The sequence below is a fragment of the Helianthus annuus genome, chromosome 13 (assembly GCF_002127325.2).
Source record: "Helianthus annuus cultivar XRQ/B chromosome 13, HanXRQr2.0-SUNRISE, whole genome shotgun sequence".
NCBI lineage: Eukaryota > Viridiplantae > Streptophyta > Magnoliopsida > Asterales > Asteraceae > Helianthus > Helianthus annuus.
Window position 1 is genome coordinate 118,968,596 of NC_035445.2, and position 20,274 is coordinate 118,988,869.

At 35.2% G+C, this 20,274-nt stretch overlaps 3 protein-coding genes across 3 annotated transcripts; all 3 read right to left on the bottom strand.

Annotated features, from left to right (window-relative positions):
* Nucleotides 1-2,022: 2,022 nt before the first annotated feature.
* LOC110901611 (leukocyte receptor cluster member 8 homolog) lies at nucleotides 2,023-3,040 on the bottom strand. Its single transcript, XM_022148422.1, has 2 exons — nucleotides 2,299-3,040; nucleotides 2,023-2,060 (listed from the first exon to the last, which is right to left on the bottom strand). Exons 1-2 carry the CDS (start codon nucleotides 3,038-3,040, stop codon nucleotides 2,023-2,025), a joined length of 780 nt encoding a protein of 259 aa, XP_022004114.1.
* A 1,224-nt stretch (nucleotides 3,041-4,264) lies between these two features.
* On the bottom strand, nucleotides 4,265-5,202 carry LOC110899197 (abscisic acid receptor PYL2). The gene has a single exon (XM_022146069.2). The coding sequence runs from the start codon at nucleotides 5,062-5,064 to the stop codon at nucleotides 4,504-4,506; it is 561 nt and encodes a 186-aa protein (XP_022001761.1). The 5' UTR covers nucleotides 5,065-5,202; the 3' UTR covers nucleotides 4,265-4,503.
* Nucleotides 5,203-6,848: 1,646 nt separating this feature from the next.
* On the bottom strand, nucleotides 6,849-11,987 carry LOC110899198 (calcineurin B-like protein 9). The gene is made up of 9 exons (XM_022146070.2): nucleotides 11,828-11,987; nucleotides 11,556-11,724; nucleotides 10,480-10,562; nucleotides 10,227-10,286; nucleotides 9,615-9,723; nucleotides 8,626-8,678; nucleotides 8,471-8,551; nucleotides 8,261-8,373; nucleotides 6,849-7,359 (listed from the first exon to the last, which is right to left on the bottom strand). Exons 1-9 carry the CDS (start codon nucleotides 11,852-11,854, stop codon nucleotides 7,299-7,301), a joined length of 756 nt encoding a protein of 251 aa, XP_022001762.1. The 5' UTR covers nucleotides 11,855-11,987; the 3' UTR covers nucleotides 6,849-7,298.
* Nucleotides 11,988-20,274: the final 8,287 nt, after the last annotated feature.

Consider the following 20,274-nt stretch of genomic DNA (forward strand, 5'->3'; position numbering starts at 1 on the left):
TTCACATCATATACTTGCTATGTTCGATAGTACATATATAGTACATGATTTCATTGTGTTTATGCTATGTATGTCCATTATGTGCATACTTAGCACATCACTTTACATTACATTTTATGCTATGTATGCCCATTGTGTGCGTACTTAGTACATTGCTTTACATCACATCTCATGCTACGTACGCCCATTGTGTGCATACGTAGTACATTGTTTCACATTGCATTTCTGTTGCATATGCTCATCCAGCATATGAACACATTATACTACATTTTGAACCGTTGTACTCTACAATACATTTCATGCTACGTACGCCCATTGTGTGCATACGTAGTACATTGTTTCACATTGCATTTCTGTTGCATATGCTCATCCAGCATATGAAAACATTATACTACATTTTGAATCGTTGTACTCTACAATACATTTCATGCTACGTACGCCCATTGTGTGCATACGTAGTACATTGTTTCACATTGCATTTCTGTTGCATATGCTCATCCAGCATATGAACACATTATACTACATTTTGAACCGTTGTAACCATTTGACTATGTGAACCGTCTTAACCCTTCGATTATATGAACCGTTTGTAACCACTGAACCGTGTAAACCAGTTGTATCCGTTGACATGATTTACATTTGACAATAGACATTTGACTATACATAAACATTTCCACAATTGTTAAGCATTTCATCTTGATGGTTTGGTTTGAGTAAGTGATTAAGTAACGAGGCGTGTGTAATATGATACAAGCATGGTGGATACGCCGCTGGTACTTCCTATATATAAGTGTTTGTATGGTATTACATATCGTAGCGTTATTTGAATCATTTCAATTTGAGACATATGACATTTTATACAAACAACACACTTTTCACGAGACATTGTTTTACAAACGACTTATCTTATACAAACACATTTTACATGGTTATCCGTTTAACCATACAGTGTTCTCTTATTTATACATATCATCCGATCTTATCGTTTTTCAAATGATTTACAAGACAAAGAAAATTACAAGGTTTATGACTAAATATTTTCTCAAACATAAGTCATGAATTCCGTTTTCACAAAACCAATGTATCTCACAGGCATTTTTATGCTGACGTACCTATTTTCACATGTGTTTTAAGGAGATGATGCATAGGACTTATCAAGACATACTTAGGCGGACCTGTGCCTTAGTGACTTAAAACGAGACAAGAACTAGTTAATTTATGTTATGTGTTCTTTGGTTCTTGTTTAAATCAATGTAAACTTTCATGTTTGATTAATAAAATGAAACTTCAATTGCCATGGATTTAAAACAATTGATTCTGTTACAACACTCCCCGACGTTTCCGCCACGTTTTGTATGTTCTACGTGGTCGGGGTGTGACAGATGCCACATATTAGCGGGTGAAGAGGCTTGAGCAAGTAGGGTTCGGATCATGTTGTTGATAGTGCGGATTTTGCGTTCCGCCTTGCCATTTTGAGAGGACGTGTATGGGCAAGAAAAACGAAATTGCATGCTGTTTTGGTTACAAAAGTTGTAAAAATTTTGGTTAGCATATTCTTTGCCATTATCGCATTGAAATTGCTTGATTTTACGTTCAAATTGAGTGTGAATCAGATTATGGAAGGTGCTAAAGGTATGGAAAACTTGCGATTTGGTTGATATGGGATAAGTCCACAAAAAATTGGTGAAATCATCCAAAAAGAGGATGTAATATTTATGACCACCCGTACTAAGTACGGGTGATGTCCAGAGGTCAATGTGAATAATGTCAAAAGCAGAATGAGTATTATTAATAGAATCGTAAAATGGCAATTTAATACTTTTACCAAAAACACAAGATTGGCAAAGAGTGCTATTAAATTTCCCAAAATCAACAAAAGATGAAAGTTTCAAAGATTGTAACAAATGTTTGCCAGGATGACCCAAACGTTGATGCCAGCGATCTTGAGGAACAGCAACAAAAGCAGATGGTTGGGTAGAAGGAAGGGGGAGTGGCTCAGTCAGTGGATAAAGATCGCCCGTGCTATTGCATCGTAGGATAGGAGCCCGTGTTTTGAGATCCTTCACAAGAAAACCAAATGGGTCAAATTCAACAGAAACAAGGTTATCAGTGGTAAGGCGACGGACAGAGATAAGGTTTTTGATTAGGTTGGGAGCAAATAAGACATTATTAAGTTTAAGTGGTGGGTAGGGGGTGGTAGGACCTGGTTGCCTTGAGCCAAAACAGGGATAGTCATGCCATTACCAACAATTATGTTTTTATTAGTGCACGTATTAAAAGTAGACGGGGAGTATATACCTTGCTCATTGGCAGAGTGAGATGTAGCTCCTGTATCCATCAGCCCCGGGTCTGATTGATTAAGTGCCAGTGAGTAAAGCGCCTGCTCGATGTCAGTGGGCGAGTAAGTTGTCTGATGAGCTTGATCTGGCCGCGGGCCTAGTATGCCTTGAGATGAGGATGGAGCCGACTTTGAAGGGTATGGGCAGGGGGGTTGGGCCGAGGCGTTGTGATTGAGGAGACCGGCCCATTGCGCAGCCGTCCAATTGCTGGGAAAGACAATGTACGGATGAGACGTATTTGGCTGATTTTGGTATCGATTATTCGAGTAGTTGCCTCGGCCATAGTAGTTGCGGCCACGGCCGCGTCCGCGACCACCACCACGTCCGCGACCACCACCGCGTCCGCGACCACCACGTGAGCGACCACCACGGCCGCGATCCGAAGACGGGAAGAAAGTAGATGGGGGCTGTTGCGGGTTGGCGGAGGACGACAGGGAGCTGGTGGTGGCGAGTGCGGTGGCGGCGGCTTGAGCACCGCAGCTAGTCTGGCGCTTTTTCTTCTGTTCTTCCATGTTGAGACGAGACCGAACCTCATTAAAATCGGGAAGGGGATCACGGTTTTGCAAGACAGTAGAGATGCTGTCGTATTGTTCAGTTAGTCCGGTCAGGATTTTAATGACTAGCGTCCTGTCGTCCACCGGAGAGCCGACACTTTGCAGTTGATCGGCGAGATGTTTGGCGTGTTGACAGTAATCAGCCATGGATGAAAAATTCTCGAGGCATAAGATAGCGAACTCTTGACCAAGAAAAATAGCCCGCGTGTTTTTATTATCATTAAACTCACGTTCAACGGCAAGCCATGCATCGTGAGCAGTCTGACCCAGTTGGAGAATAGTATGCAGAAGTGGCGTAGAGATGGTGGCATAGACCCACTGGAGCACGACGACGTCCAGTTGCTTCCATAAGGAGTCAGCTGCAGCAGCAGCAGCCTTGTCTTTATCAGAGTCGGAGGAGGTTTAAGTGGAAACGGCGGCCGGCTTGGCTGCGAGGTGATCGAGCACCTCTTAAATTTGACAATGAACTTTGAAGAGGGTCTTCCAAGTGGTGTAGTGGGTCGAATCTTTTCCCAAGATGACCGGAACGTGTGTTTTGATGTTAGAGACAGTGAGGGCAGGGTGAAGTTTAGGTTCCATGAGGGATGAGGAAAAAGAAGAGAGGATCGGAAGGCAAGAAAACCAGCGGCCGGAAGGAAGAGCGGCGGCGGCAGTAGGGTTTTAGAGGAGAGGATCGGGTAGGTATGATACCATGTAAGAATAATATTCAACTTGATTATTTCATTAATTGACAAAGGATATATATAATACAAGAGAATCCAACTAAATCTCCTAATTATGGAGATAATGATTTACATATATTTTACATATATCGTATGTGCTATTACCTAAGGGTCATTATTTCTTCGGAATTCATTTGGTTTGTCCTTAAACCTCCCACTCTTCCTAAATGTGATACACTTAAACCTCCCACTCTTCCTAGATTATGATGATCTCTTGTCACTTAATCAAACCCATGTAAAGCTAAACTAAGTCATCCATTGCATGAAATAACATCATGCCTAAATATTGTCCTACCATATATATATTTAAACTAGCGTGTAACAACATGTTAGCATCCAACCATTCACCGGGATCCCCAGATTCGTGCTTTCAAAAGAAATTAACATGATCGATAAACTTTTGGATCGAATCCTATTCACGGCGTCAAACCTTGAGCAAATCCTATGTCTTCTCCTATGTTTTATGATACCAAAAATCCGGGGCCAAACGATGGTATAACCATGTGGGGCAACTGACCTCCATGAAAAAAATAAATTAGTGTTATATTCATGCTAAAATCTCGATCGCACCCATTAACCCTCACCTTCTTAAGGGAGGGGGCTAAATATTGAACGAGAGCCAACTTGATAGAAAAAAAGTCTTCAGACATCTGAAAATCCAAACATTATAACATATCATTTTCCAAATACATTGGTTACAACTACCAGATTCATTACATTAATCCCATAGATATGCAACAATTTATTTTAAGTCACACATCTTCAACAAAAAAAACCCTACTAATTAAACATTCACCCACATCAAAATCTTAGTTTATTTTCTTATACATTTGATGTTAATGTTACCCATCCACTGCCACCACGAGTTCACCACCACGACAACCAGTATCATTCATTTCCGCGCAAACAAGACAACGCGACAAGACCCAACTTCTGTAGATTCATTTTAACAACAGTATCCGTAAACATCTTCGTATCCTCAACCGTGTTCCCAACAGGCACATCAACAATATACGATTCCAAAACAACGGTGTACACCTTTTCGCCTTTCTTAAACTCATTAACCGACGTAACAGAAAGATAGTTACTCAACCTATGCTCCCCACCCAGAACTCTAAAACTCAATATATGCTTCTCGTCGTCCAGAACCTCAAGCCGCTCAGTGCTAGTAGAGGCTGGGAGACCCGACATGACTGTCACTTCGCGTATGCTGCCAACTCCACCGTCCCCAGACATGTTGCAACTCTTGATGAAATGCTTGTAGCGTTGTGGGTTGTCGAAGCTGCGTACGAGTGGCCAAACGACGCGTGCGGGTGCGTCGATGTGTTGGGTTATGAGGGACGTGCATGTGTTGGGCATTTTGTCGAACATGTGGTGTGCATTGATTAAGAGTTGGAGTTGTGAGTATTCTTCTGGTGTGAGGCCTTCTGGGATTGAGTTTTGGTCCATTTTGTGAGGAAAATGAATGAATGAATCAATGTGTGGGGCATTGGTTGATATGAAGAGAAAAGGACGAATCGAAGTTGGAAGAAGATCACGTGGAAATGGAAGTGTCGGCAGAAAAAAAAGGTTGTAATGAAGTTCTTGTGATTCTGAAAAGGATAGTTTTTTTTTTGTTTTATTTATTTTCTATTTTAAAAAAATAGTTTTCGGTTTCTTTCATGACTAATATTTTAACTATTTTATGGTGAAATGGGTTCAGGTTAAATAGGGTTAAACAAGCATGAAATAAGAATTGGTCAAATGGGTTCATGTCAGAACAGTGGCACGTTGAGTCAAAGCAGTTTCACCCACTAAGTTGTTTTTTTTTTAATGACGGCTAGTGGTGAATGTGGGTGATGGTAAAGCAAGCGCATAGATCCGTCCATACTTCAAATGCTTTACTTTTATTAACTCAACCGTGATTAAAAAATGCATACGATCTAATTTAACTTAAAAGTTTATATTATAAATGTAAACTAAGAGCACTCACAAACGGTGATCTAACAAAGATAGACCACATAAGTACCGGCCCAAACTCTCCAGGCTTTGCCTCTCTCACAACCAAAAATGGCTCCAAAAACACGCATTCTATCTCTCCCCTATCACATAACCCGTTTTTAGCGTTTTTTCACACAAAAAAAAAATTAAATTAAATTAATTCTTCCCCTCTCTCACCTTCGCACCATTCCCTCTCCTAAAAATAGCTAAAATTGGGTTTTATGTTAGTGCCCAAACCAACAACAACAACAACCATACCAAGTAAATCCCACAAATAGCAAACCTACTTATAGGATCTGGGAGAGTGGAATCTAGACAGACCTTGCCCAAACCAATTGAACTATTGTACTTTGTAGTGGTTGGCTCCATATTAACAGATATAGGCAGCTCTAATACATTTGAAGAAATAAAGGGAATTCTAAAGTTATGCTTTTGAAATTATAATATTAAGAAAGTATGATCTTTTACTGTCTTATATAGTAAAAAGTTACGCCTTTTGAAATTATAATATCAAGAAAGCATGATATTTTACTGTCTTATATAGTAATTTATAACGCCCTGCTCATATAATGTATATATGTGTGGGCGCTCGGGGGGCAAAAGTGAAAATGCACTAATTTTAACGTTATTTTACTAATTTTGTGAAAATAACGTTAAAAGAGGGGGATGGTTAATCATGCATCATGTGGTGACGTTGATAGCCGAAAGACAAGGGGGTACATGCACTAATCGGTGTTTGTCTCAATTGCTGAGTTTTATGTGCCTCATGTCCAAGGCTTGATGCAAAACTACAATTGAGCCGGGGGTCTCATTGGAATCAGCCTCTCTATTCCTACGGGGTAGAGGTAAGGTTGTCTACATCTCACTCTCCTCAGACCCTACCTTAGCTTTGCTATTGGTGGGATATACTGAGTATGATGATGATGATATAGTAATTTATAAATAAAATTCATAATAATTTCTTGTGTATCTTATAAGTTAAATTTAATACATTATCCCTATATTAATTTGTAACTTTCTTAACACTCACAAATACACTTTCAGTGTTGTATAATTTTGAATGCTCTATGGACTACTACTAGCTGGACAATCCTTTAACTTCCACATGCTTAGCCTTGTATTATTTTTTATGAAACAAACTGTTGGTGGTTTTATATCTTTATAATGTTTAATTATACGTTTAACTAGTACTACATATTTATCTGTTTTGACCCGTTACCCAACCCCACTTAACTTTGCCACCTCATATGCACTTCCATAAACATGATAATCATTACAGACAATTTGTAGCAAACAAAATTACTTGAAAACAAGAAATCTGGTATACTATTCAAATTAGTTTGGTTCTATATACTATATATATACCACCAAGTTGCATTTGGAATAACTTATATTTACATGTTAAAACTGAGAACAGTACCTGTTTGTTTGTCAAGTACTTCACCATTGTGAAACATTTACGTCGTCGTCCTCCGCTTTAAATTTTCAATATTTACTATTTTTGAAGCCATTTTGGGTATTTTAATATACAAGTTAAGATTTTTTCCCCCAAAGGTTTCAACTTGCCTGCGGAAATTTTCATGGGGCGAAGAGAGCATCGGGTTGTGGCTTTTTCTTTTTGAAGCGCGTATCCATCTAGTCGAGATCAGCATCATGTGAGTTTTTCGCAGAGTGGCTTTTTTCATGATGATGAAAAAATGTTTTCAATTTGCATCCTCGACCGATGTGTGGAAAACAAAACTTGGAAATGCTGTGGTGATATCCCTGAATAATCATTGAAATTTAAAACACAAAATCAAATGACTCAAATTAATGTAATTTGTGGCAATAGTTGTGTTTGTATAGGTGGTAAGATGGACTGAAACACTTTTTAGTCCAGTTTTTTTGAAAGTTTTTTTAACTAAATCGTTAACTATGATTTCTAAAAGAGTAAATTACGATTTTGGCCCCTGTGGTTATATCACTTTTACCCTTTTAGCCCAAAAAAGGGATTTTCTAGATCCGCCGCTGGGCGGTTCACATGTTAAAAAATTCTTTTTTGGGCTAAAAGGGTAAAAGTGATATAACCACAGGGGCCAAAATCGTAATTTACTCTTTCTAAAACAATATTATTATGATCTAAATCATTGAAAATAACAAAATAAGGGGTTTTATGCATTAAAAAAAAAAAGAAAGAAACCTTGAACGGCTTTCTCAACAAGTTCCACCCGTTTGACCAGTTTCTAAATTATCCGATTTGGCTGTTTGAAACGTGAAAACTTGCATCATATCGTATTTACCCAACCAAAGAGATTAATATTTAATATCAAACATACCCATTTTAATTTAATTTTAATACTCAAAATGTCATATTGACCCATTTCATTATGTACAACGTACGATATGACCAATATACCCTTTTCTTTATCCTTACACTCTAAACTTTCATATCCTAATGCAAGTTTTAAAAAAGGTATAAATGTCACAAATTTGAAAATCGGTATGCCTGACATTATGATCTTTTGTTGAGTAAATACGATACTATACCAAGTTTTGACGGAGATATATGGAATTAACCCTTAAAGCATAACCCAAATCAACTAATTCATAAGTAAACGAGTCCAAATTACCACCTCTACTATTAACATAGGAAAAAACGAACTTAGGACGAAGAACAGTGACATACGCAAGGTAAGGAAGAGTCATGTTCTTCAGAAGGCCGGGGTAACGAAGGACAAACTCTTTCCATTCCTCCTGACAAATCTTACCATCTCCATCAGCATCCGCATCAACAAATGTCTGCAATAACCATCACCATTATCATCATCGGCTTTTATCGTTTATTGGTTGCTTGAGTAAATATAGAGGAATGTTAACAAACTCAGGAAGATCTTACTTTGTCAATAATAGCCTCAAGAAGATCATCTGATAAGGTCATCTCGGATTCTATTAATATTGCTATGAGCATCTGCTTCACCTATACAAAATAAAACGCAAATTGAGCCCCGTACATGATATCCTTTAGATACTTAAGTATTACAACATACTCACTTCCTCTCGCTCAATATACCCCGTCTGTCTTAGATCATAGAGCCTAAAAGCAACTGCAAGAAATTAGATAAATCTTTAGGGGTTACATCTTTTATGATATGGGGTCTCACTGGAAACAGTCTCTCTATTCCTACGGGGTAGAGGTAAGCTTGTCTACACCTACCCTCATCAGACCCTACCTTAGCTTTGCTATTGGTGGGATTTACTGAGTATGATGATGATGATCTTTTATGATATATAATTTAGAGAAAATCATGAAAGTAGCCATATTTCTGAGTGTGTATACCTCTATGGTCAAGTCAGAACAATTTTACGCATATATAGTTGTCAATTGCGGCTATAGCGCTCGCTATAGTGCGCTACGTAGCGTATATGTCATATGTCGCTATATAGTATATAGTGATAAATAGCGACATTTTCATTTTTTTTCTCTCATCTCCACCGCTCGATACCTCAGGTTTGGTCTTATAACATGTATTTTTCTATATATTCCTCATCTCCACTGCTCGATAACATGTATTTTTTGTTTCTCTACTTTATCGCTAAGCATGAAAAGCGGGAGCTATTTCATCGCTGTCGGCAGTCCTACGTAGCATATAGGTAGCTTGTCGCTATTGACCGCTATTCACTATCGACAACTATGGTCATGAGATACGTGAATCTACTTTACTCACCTAAACTCTAAATATGATCATTCTATAATAAACATATAATGCATACACTGATACACACGGGAATAACAATACATACTCGAATCTATGCGCGATATGGTGTCACGTATCACATTAGTTTATTTCATTATTTTGGGAAAAAATTTATACGCGAGTAAAAGTAGATACATGACTCTGAGTAGCGTATCTTATGGTTAAACGAGTGATATGTTTCTGACATGACTATATAGGTATAACACACTAAAAAATGGCTACTTCGTGCTTTTCTCTACTTTTTATTATTTATAAAAGATTGAAAGTATAGCTTTAACATCTTACATTTTATTTTATCTTCTGTAGGTGCATTGGGATGGAAGATACTTAGAGCATGGACAAATTCCTCAAACTCAATCACACCATTCCTCTTTTCATCAAAAAGATCAAAGACCTATGAAAATGGCATTTTGGTAATTATAATGTATGGTAAAATGAGGGATATAGCCCGTCAAAAAATAGATTAACCAAAATATGGCGGATTAAAACATTTTTTTTAGATTTAAATGCCATTTTAGTCCCTGTGGTTTGGGCTATTTTGCAAGTTTAGTCCAAAGGTTTCGTATTTTGCCTGTGGGTCCAAAGAGGTTTCAACGTTGCCATTTTAGTCCACTGGGTTAACTTCATTCATTATTTCTGTTAACGAGAAGGGCGATTCGTTCATTTTATATGTAATTCTGTTAACTAGAAGGGCAATTTGGTCATATAAAATGACCGAATTGCCATTCTAGTTAACAGAAATAATGGATGAAGTTAACCCAGTGGACTAAAATGGCAACGGTGAAACCTTTTTGGATCCATAGGTAAAAAATGAAACATTTGGACTAAACTGGCAAAATGGCCCAAACCACAGGGACTAAAATGACATTTAACTCTTTTTTTTAACAAAGCATCTACCCGGTCCAAAAATAGATTCTCGCCCTGAGGGGTATTGAATAGTGCTAACCGGAGCTCTTCCTGCATACAAGCAAACATCGAATTATTAGCATTGCTTGTAGACAATGATGCAATAAGCAAGCATATTCATAATACGAAACAAATGTTATGTCCGCTTTAAGTTGGCCCTTTACGGTCCAAATACGAGTCTGCTAGTTCCTGACTTTCTAGATCATATTTACTCCTGCAGTTGGATGAAAACTAGAAAGTATACCTTGTGTATCAATCCATCATCAATAATGGAGGAACTCAAGCTTTTAAATAGTTCAAAAAGCGCCTCCACTTCATTAACAGTAACTGCAAAGAAAGAACATAGAGAATGCGTAAAAGGTAGTTCTATTAAACGGGCCGTGTTCGGGTTGACTTGTTTAACCGTTTAATTAAACAGGTCGATCCGCCAAGCTATTCAATTAAACATGTCTATCCACTAACAAGTTTATGACCCATTAACCCTTAACTTACAACCAACCAACCTGTTTGACACGTTTAGAACTTGATTATTACCCGTTTGACACGTTTAGACAAATGGGTTAGACGGGTTGGGTTCAGGTTACATGACTTTAACTGTGTGCAGAACAATTCAACTTTCCAACCCCTTAAATAAGTAAATAATACTACTTTTGGAAAGTAGTCTGCTTGATCTTCATTTCAAGCAAGTTTTGACAACCACATTTAATCTTATAACAACTACTAGAGATCTTATTTGAAGCTAATAGAGTAAATTGCCATTTTAGTCCCTGAGGTTTGGTCCAAATTGTCATTTTAGTCCAAATAGTTTTTTTTTTCTCCTCTGGATCCCTGACTTTTCCATTTTCTTGCCATTTTGATCACATTGTCTAACTCAGTCTAAAAATCTGGTTATAACCAGGGGTATTTTTGGCATAACTGTTGTGTAGTGATAACCAGGGTAGTTTACAACATAATTTATAAACCTCACAATAATTTAATGCCAAAAATACCCCCGATTATAACCTGGTTTTTAGACTAAGTTAGACAATGTGATCAAAATGGCAAGAAAAAGGACAAGTCAGGACCCAGAGAGGAGAAAAAAAAACTACGTGGACTAAAATGGCAATTTGGACAAAAACCCAGGGACTAAAATGGCAATTTGGACAAAAACTCAGGGACTAAAATGGCAATTTACTCAAGCTAATACTACTACTACTACTTCAGTTGACCTTATATAAGTCAAAGCAAACATGAAATTCAAGTCTTGATTTTTACTTAAAAGTTAAAACTGAATTCTAAATCAAGAGAAATTGATGAATCGACAGGAAGATGAAAAGTTACAATTAGATCCAGAAGCAAGGCGAGAAAGCTGATGATGATCAAAGCGAAGTTTCTTGGAAACAGAAGGAGGGTTGAAATCGAAGCAACAAGAGAAGGTGAATAATATGACTTCAGCTATGATAATAATTGGGGTAAATGCAGCGCAAATCTTGTCTCCAATGTTCCATCTCTTTACAAAACAAACATTCATTCATTCAATTCAAAACACACACAAAATAATAATAATAATAATAACAATAATAGTAAAAGAATTAGAGGGAGGGGAATTGTACCGATGAATCATTTGATGTGTTCATCATCCCCCCTGATGCAAGATGGTTTCAGCTGCTCATCAACAATTGAAAACCATGGAGAGATAGAGATGGAATTGAAGTCATGACAAAGATTAAATGGTTGGACAAATAATGGTGACTTCTGTAGAGCTGGCATTAGCATTACTATTTTTTTTAGATAAGTCTTTATTAATTGTTTTTTTTAGTAAACTTCCGTTTTGCTCCCTGTGGTTTGGTCACTTTAACGGTTTTACCCTAAATCTTTAAAAATAGCCATTTTACTCCCTTATGTTTTGGTTTTGTTGCCAGTTTGCTCCCTGCGGGGAGCAAAATGGAAAACAAACAATTTGGATGAAGTTAGAGGCGGGGAGCAAACTGACAAAAAAACCAAAACATCAGGGAGTAAAATGACTATTTTTAAAGGTTTGGAGCAAAACCGTTAAAGTGACCAAACCACAGGGAGCAAAACGAAAGTTTACTCTTGTTTTTTTTAAACGGCACTAGAGTATAATCATGTCACCAACGGAATCAACCGATTATCCATCTTAACTAGGCATAATGCCTATACACCCATTTAGAAGGAAACCCAATAAATATGGGAAAAACCCCTTATGAAAATCAAACTCAAGACCTATTGGTCTTAAAGATACCCTCAAAATGTCATTAGGCTATAAAGCCGTGGGCCTTTATTAATTGTTTAGATAACTATATAATATCAAATACAAAGGTAAAATAAATCCAAAGGGTAAGAATGATTGAAGTCAATTGTATGCTATTAATACACAAACTAAATGAGTAGTAATTATTTGTTTTAAAGGTTTTTTTATATGTGTGGTTTAGTGATTTTTTATCTGTATTATGTGGTTTTTTAATACATCTTATATAACTTGCGTTTGTTCTTTGATCCATGTAAATCATGTGTCGGTATTTTTTTGGTCATATCAATATTTTTTCTCTATGGGTTGTTGTAACGAATGTATGTGGCGTAACAAAACAAACCATTACCGATTAAATTCCCACCGTGTTGGTATATTTTTGGTCATATCATGATTTTTTTATTGGTTGCTATAACAAGTGTCAGTACCGAAGTTAAACGAACTAATACCCATCCACGGTGCAACGATAGGATTTCCGGCGTAAAGCACGGATTTATAGCACTAGTTGATTTTAAATTTGGAGGTTGAGATTTGGGATTAGTTTTAGGGAGAAAAAAAAAATTAATAGAAGGTATAAAGGGAATCCTACATTTATAGAGTTTCTCTCTCCATATGCAAGTTACATGTCAATTATCCCACCAATTTAAAACGTCCATAACTTTTTCATTAGACAACTTTTTAAAAAAAATATTCACCATGATAACGAGCGTTTTTTATCTTTAATATGAGTATGATATTGCTATATAAAAATAAAATAAAAAATTTCATTTTTACTGGGTTTTATTGCATTGTGTTAAATGTTCTGCTTATTGTATCTTTCAGCTGGGTTTTTGTCATTGCGTTTTTACCAGGGTTTCTATATATTGTGTTATTATCAAAACTTATAACAAAATGTAATTTGGGTTCTATCAATTTCATTTTTATCAAAACCTGTAACACAATGTATGACATAATGAAGATGGTATTATATATGAGTTTTCTATATATTGTGTTAGTTACATTGTGTTATACGTTTCGGTCATTGTGTTTTAATATGATGTTCATTGTATTTTAATCTGTTGTTTATTGTGTTTTTAGTCTGACGTTCATTGTGTTTTAATATGTTGTTCATTGTGTTTTTAGTCTGTTGTTCATTGTGTTTTAGTCTGCTATCAATTGTGTCTTTTATTTGTTATCATCAATTGTGTCTTTTATCTGCTATTATTAGTTGTGTTTTAGTCTACTTTCCGTTGCAAATTTTAGTCTGATACTCATTGTGTTATACGTTATGTTCATTGCGTTATAGTGTGTTGTCCATTGTCTTTTTAATATGTTGTCATCGATTGTATTTTTGGTCTACTTTTCATTATGTTTTACGTCATGTGCATTGTGTAACACGCAACTGGTTTTTTCAATTTTTTTGTTGAAAGGTATGACAATATGGTACTCATATTAAAAATAAAAATACGCTTGATTTTATGGTATATTTAAAAAAGCAAATGACGTAATAAAAAGTTACAGACATTTAAAAAATAGGGGGGAATAGCATGTGACTTGTATGTTCTTTTTTCTCTTGTGGACAAAGTTACCCTTCCCACGTGATTCTTCATTGAACACTTGTCACTCTATACTAACTTCTTACCCTTCTATTTTTAAACCTCTCTATATATAACTCAACCCTTATTAAATAGAGTCGTAATTATTAGACATTGGAAAAATTGTGTTTTCATGTTTACCCATCCGCTACCCGTCACATCAATCACATCAATTGTACACGGTCGTTTAAGTTTTAGTTATAGCATAGCAACGTAAGTTACATATAAAGAATTGTGTAGCCATGTAAATAGACAGTTAAACGGGCGTATAGTCATGTAAACGGGTAGTTAAACATACATTTAAGGCTTGTGTTTTACATTTTAAACTAGTGGGTTAATATGTGCTCTACGATGGGCGTTACCTGATTTTTAATAAATTTTAAATGGAAATGTAAATGCAGTGGTAAAAATAACGTTAATGGCGGGAACCAGGTTGATATTTTTGTTCGGTCCATTATAGTATCGAAACCAAAAGAGGAAAGTTAAAAAATAAAGTCGTGATAAGTCTAAAAAGTAGTCGACACCTGTTTTTCCAATCCGTTTTAAAAAACATATATATCACATATTTAGTTTTTGTATAGGAAAAAACAAATGAATAAAAGTAATAAAGAAAAAATGGAAATAAAGGGTTAAAGACGTATAATATTTATAGTGTAAGAGGTGAAATTGAAAAAAAAAAAGGAAAAGACAAAACTTACTCTAGCTAAGAAGTTAATTATTCAGTGTATATAGAAACTTATGAAAAATCAATAAGAAGTTATGTTTTAGTGTATACACAAACTTATGAAAAATCAATATATCCATCTCATCATCAAAATCGAAATGAAATATATATATACTAGGTTACAGATCTATATATTACACGAATTAGATAAAGAAAATATCGCACATAAGTAAAAGATTTACTGCTAATTATAACTATATATTTAAGTTAAAACTTACACACAACATTAATTATAAATAACTTCCGCGCTTCGCGGCGGTTGTCACATTGTACAATTTTAAAACCACTTTGCTAATATAACTAATATACCAATTCGGGATGACCTATTGAACAGATCAACCCAATTTTGTCTACTTTTTTTTTACAAAACTTGTTCAAGTTAAAATAGGTTATTGTAACAAATGATGAACGTCAAAACCGGAAGAATGAAAACCATGTGCGTTAAAGTGATTTCAATAAAAGACATTATCAGGCATGTATCATGAAGTCTTTTTGAATGTCACTTAGAAACATCATTTCATCATATATAATGATTCAAAGCCAACAGCTTGTTTTTTAAAAGAAATAGACGTAATCTACTAAATAACTAACTATTTTATTTTACAGAAAACGATTTTACTTTGGAAAGAAAAACCAGTAGTGACAACCATTTTCCATTTATAGTTTTTTTAAAGCTACTAAAAAGTAAAATGGTTAAAATTATGTATGTTTTATATAAAGATATAAAATGTCAAATGTTTTTATAAAACGGTAAATGCTTTCACATCCTAAAACCATGGGTAAATAAAGTAATAAACCCACCGGCGCATCAACCCCTGTGGATTTGAAACCACCAACGTATTCAGATCCCCAAACTCTAAGCCATTTTCCAAGGAGAAGAATGATAATCTTCATTCCAAGGAGAAAAATGACAATCTCCATAATCATTATCAATGTGCTTCACAATCACACCTAAATTACACTCAAAATCCTTTCAAAACTCTCAAACCTACCAGATGTAGTTGGGTATGCCATGGATTCAAAAGCACCATCTACCACCGCTCTTATCCACCAGTTTCAGCCACTACCTGCCGGATATTGGCAAATGGCTGCCAAACGATACCATCGACACCTACCCGCAGTCCCCTGTCGCCGGCTTCATCCGCATCGATTTCCGATTTATGCCGTAACTCACCGCTAGAAGACCCGATCCAGCCTTGTAACCACCAACATCACTTGATTCTGCCGGATTAGTAGGTGTTAACCGCAAATTGTCGCCGCTCACCTTCTTCACTTGCTTCACTATCTGATTTTGTCGGTTTCGGTTCCAACACAAATTTCAAACGCAGCAGCCGGCGATGGCAACAACTGTTTCAGTTGGAGTAGGCACGTAGGAATTTTTTCCGCCACCGACTGCAGTGGTGGTTCGGAAGGTGATTCTCTTTAAAACTCAAGATTGTCAAGAACATCAAAGAATGACCGGCAGATGTCGGTCATGAGATACCTGAAACCTGAACTGTTCCTAAGAGCTTTCATGATTTGTTATTATATAAAATTTGACATAGAGAGCTACAAATTAAGAATCTGCTAATACTACTAGATTTTAAATATTAGCTTGTGGATAAATTTTATTAATCATGTTTTTTGTTTTCTGTGCAATAAATAGTAATGTTTAAACCTTTTATAAATGACTACAAAATTTTATACTATAAGTTTAACAGTTTTATTTCTTTGTTTTTTTCTTCCGGCTGCTATACCGAGTGTCCGTACCATAATCATATCGATGGAGCTAAATCGGTGCCAATCAAAACTGAATTTCTACCGCATCACATACGGGTTTAGTAGTTATTAATTTGAATTATATACATGTTAGTGTTAATAACTATAACAAATCAAACATATCCCATTAGCTTATCTAAACATAAGGAGCAATGTATATATCTTCTAAAATGATAAGAAATAATTTAAACAGCAATGTAAATATCTTCTAAAATGATAAAAAAAATAATTTAATTATTATTGATTTTAAACCACAATGATAAGTTAAAACATATTTAATAATTATAAAAAACATATATTTGTTACTTCTTCAAGCTTCAAGCTCTGCTAACTATATTTAGCAATAATTTATATTTATTTATTACTATAGTAATAACAATTAAATATGTACAAAACATAAATTTATATAATAATTAAATTTATTAAGGGATGAGAAGTAAATATAAATATTTATATTTCGTATATGCAAAACAGGTAAACTAAATCAAATTGTATGCTTATCCTTTTAAGTGTATTAAAATTACATTTTGAAAAGTATAGATCATTTATAAATATAGATATTAATCAATTAATAATATTATTAGTGAATTTAAGGAGAAATAACATATGCCATTACTTGGAGTCTTTTATTAAAATTAGATTTTGAATTCAGTTGTAGAAAATAACATTTTGCCAATAACACAATACTCTACTGAATCGAATACATTTATTTTATAAAACATAAATAAATTGGTAAAATGAATGATGACAAATATAAATACAATTTATAATAATAAAATTGATTGTGGTGTTTGAATAAGACATTAGTGGTGTGTAGATCTGAGATTTGCCCAAAGAAAAAATCATTTACTTTTTCAGATTTAAATAGAAAAAATAGCAATAACTCAAAAAGAAATATTATTGATAACCACAAGATATTGATTCAATATGGTTAAATCCGATGATATATATATAGTTTGTATGAAAACAAAGTAAATGTATTGTAAAAATAAATAAATAAATAAATAAATAACAGTTGACATAGGTTATATGTATCTCAATTTCCTTTTAGGATCATTATATTATAAAAATGTTTGATTATTATACATATATAAATGCATCTTTATTGTTGTTATAATATAATGATCACAAGATATAAAGTGAGATACATATAAAAGATCGTTATAAGATAATAACCACAAGATATAAAGTGAGATACATATAAAGATCATCTCAACGATTATTTATATTGATTTTGTACAATACATTGTTGGATGACACAAGAAGTACCGAGCATTACATAGAATCTTCTTTCCGTCATAAACGAATTTTCTAAGTACAAGCTAACAACATAGTACTCATTCACAAATATACATGAAATGTCACTATATGAATTGTTTGGTAAATGTACTCATTCACAACATAGTACTCATAAGGCACTTAAATTCAATCATTAGCCAACTTTAAATAATATTAGCTATCATATCTGAGATAATAACACAACTTTTGATAATTGGTGTCGTGGAAGAAGTTATTAGGAAGAAGTTATATTTTGTTTTTACGGTATGTGCATAAGTGGAAGAACTATGTGTCGATGAGGCCCTTTGGATTGGGGTTTCTCGTCTTGGGCTTCTTCAGTTGGGCTCCTCAGCAGGCCCAAAGCCTGTTATTACTTCTTATTAGAGAGAACGAAAGAAAGAGCGGGAAAAAGGTTGTCTTGTCGCTTGCAGGAGCATTAATTGCCTACAAGAAAGGGATCACAATCGCCAGAAATGGTACAAGAAAAAGGGCAGCCTTCAATTAATGCTCAAGGCATCATGCCAATAGGAACCAGACACGTGTCTGAGTCTTCCAAATGTATCATAAAGTTTAATACATAAACCAGTTTTCATAAATAATTGTAATATTCCAATGGCCTTCACTTCTAATTCTCAATCATCCCCAACCTTAAGTGTTCTTTGATTTCTTCACAGTTTCCGGATTGAAAGGAATCCTGAGTAGAGTTGGTTACATGAACCATAGAACCAAAATCAAACCACTTAGAATTAGAAGGAACATTTAAATTATAGGACTCAAGTATCATGAAAAAATCGTTACCTTTCTTAGCCAGCCACTCCTTAAAGTCAGGGCATTCCTTCTGCATATGTCTTATCTATTTACAGTACTTGTAGAGGATTTTGCCTAAGGAGTTCTTAGAGCTGGAAGGTGCATTTGTATTAGGATTGGGCCTTTGGACCTTGGAAACATCCCTTCTTGGATAATTGTTCTTCCTTTTCTTAGAGTTGGAGGTGGTGAAGTTTGCAACATCAGTAGTGTGATCCATCTTCATACGCTCTTCCTCCTGCACGCACATAGCGATCAGCTCACTCATCATCCATTTATCCTCCTGAGTGTTGTAATTGATCTTGAATGCTTCATAGGACGAAGGAAACGAAGTAATGAGAAAGTGAACAAGGAAACCATCACTAATTTCCATGTCTAGCCCCTTCAGCTTATTGGCCATGTCATTCATCATCATGATGTGTTCGCGAATGCCGCTCCTCCCATCATACTTAGTTGTCTGTAACACCCCAAAAACGGGTTTGGTAATTTAGAACCTGGTTAAGATAAAGGAATGGGTAAAGTACCGTTAGTAGTAAAAGTGAACCCATAAACAAAAATAACTAGGAATAAATTAGCCTAGTGGTGTCATGTATATAAGTAACAAGATGGTGAGTTTTAGTCCCATATGTAATCAAAACGAAATTTGAGGGACCAAAACCGTTAAGATGGAAACATGGGTTTTATTTATGAAAGTTTAACACACACAAACACACACTTCGTGTGTGTTCTAGATCGATCAGGAGCTCCATGAGCTCAAAACCCTAACTTCCATCCATTTCATCAAATTGAAAGGCAAGATGAAGCTTAAATTCATAACCGAGCATGGATTAATGATCACCTTCACAAGGGGATCATAAGGTATGTCTTAAAACCTAGATTGGTGATTATGTATGAAGTGGGTTATGTTGTAAATCACGAATTCGTATGAAATTAAGTATGAATATGTGTTAGAATCATCATGTAGAATATGGATTATGCATGGTTTGGGTTAATTTGATGTTTGAAAGCATGAATTAGGAAGTAAAGCATGAAACACTTGTACATTATGCATAAATTGTGGCATGCACACCAAGTGTTTGATGAAATGCCTAGGTGAGATTAATAGATGAAATGGTATGCAAGTAATGGATGAAATCTTATAATATGGGGATATGATGTATTTAATGATAAATAAACATGAGAAATCTGTTTTTAGATGGAATTCATGTAGGATTTGGTTGGCCATGTTATTTGGTAAAAGTATGCATTAGAATATTGTACTCTATGTTGAAGTGGTATGATGTTTACTACATGTTTAAATAATTGCTTAATCAAAATTGATGAGTAAAAGTACTCTAAATGTGAATCATATGAGATCATTAGAACAGGATGATGTTAGAATGATGTTGGGTTGTTAAGCATAGGTCATGGTGTTAGTTGTAGAATTATGTTACTAGAATGAACGGAATTGAACATGTTTGGTGTGTGCATATAACTAGATGATCATGTGGTTGTATGCTTATTGCGTCGTGAGTATGAAATGCATATAGTGTCATTAGTATAGTCTACTATAATGACATAGATGTATGAGGTTAAGTCGAAAGTTCATATGATAAATCGTTGACTTTTTGAAAGTCAACTGTGCATAAGTAGCAATGTTAGACTTTTTGTCAC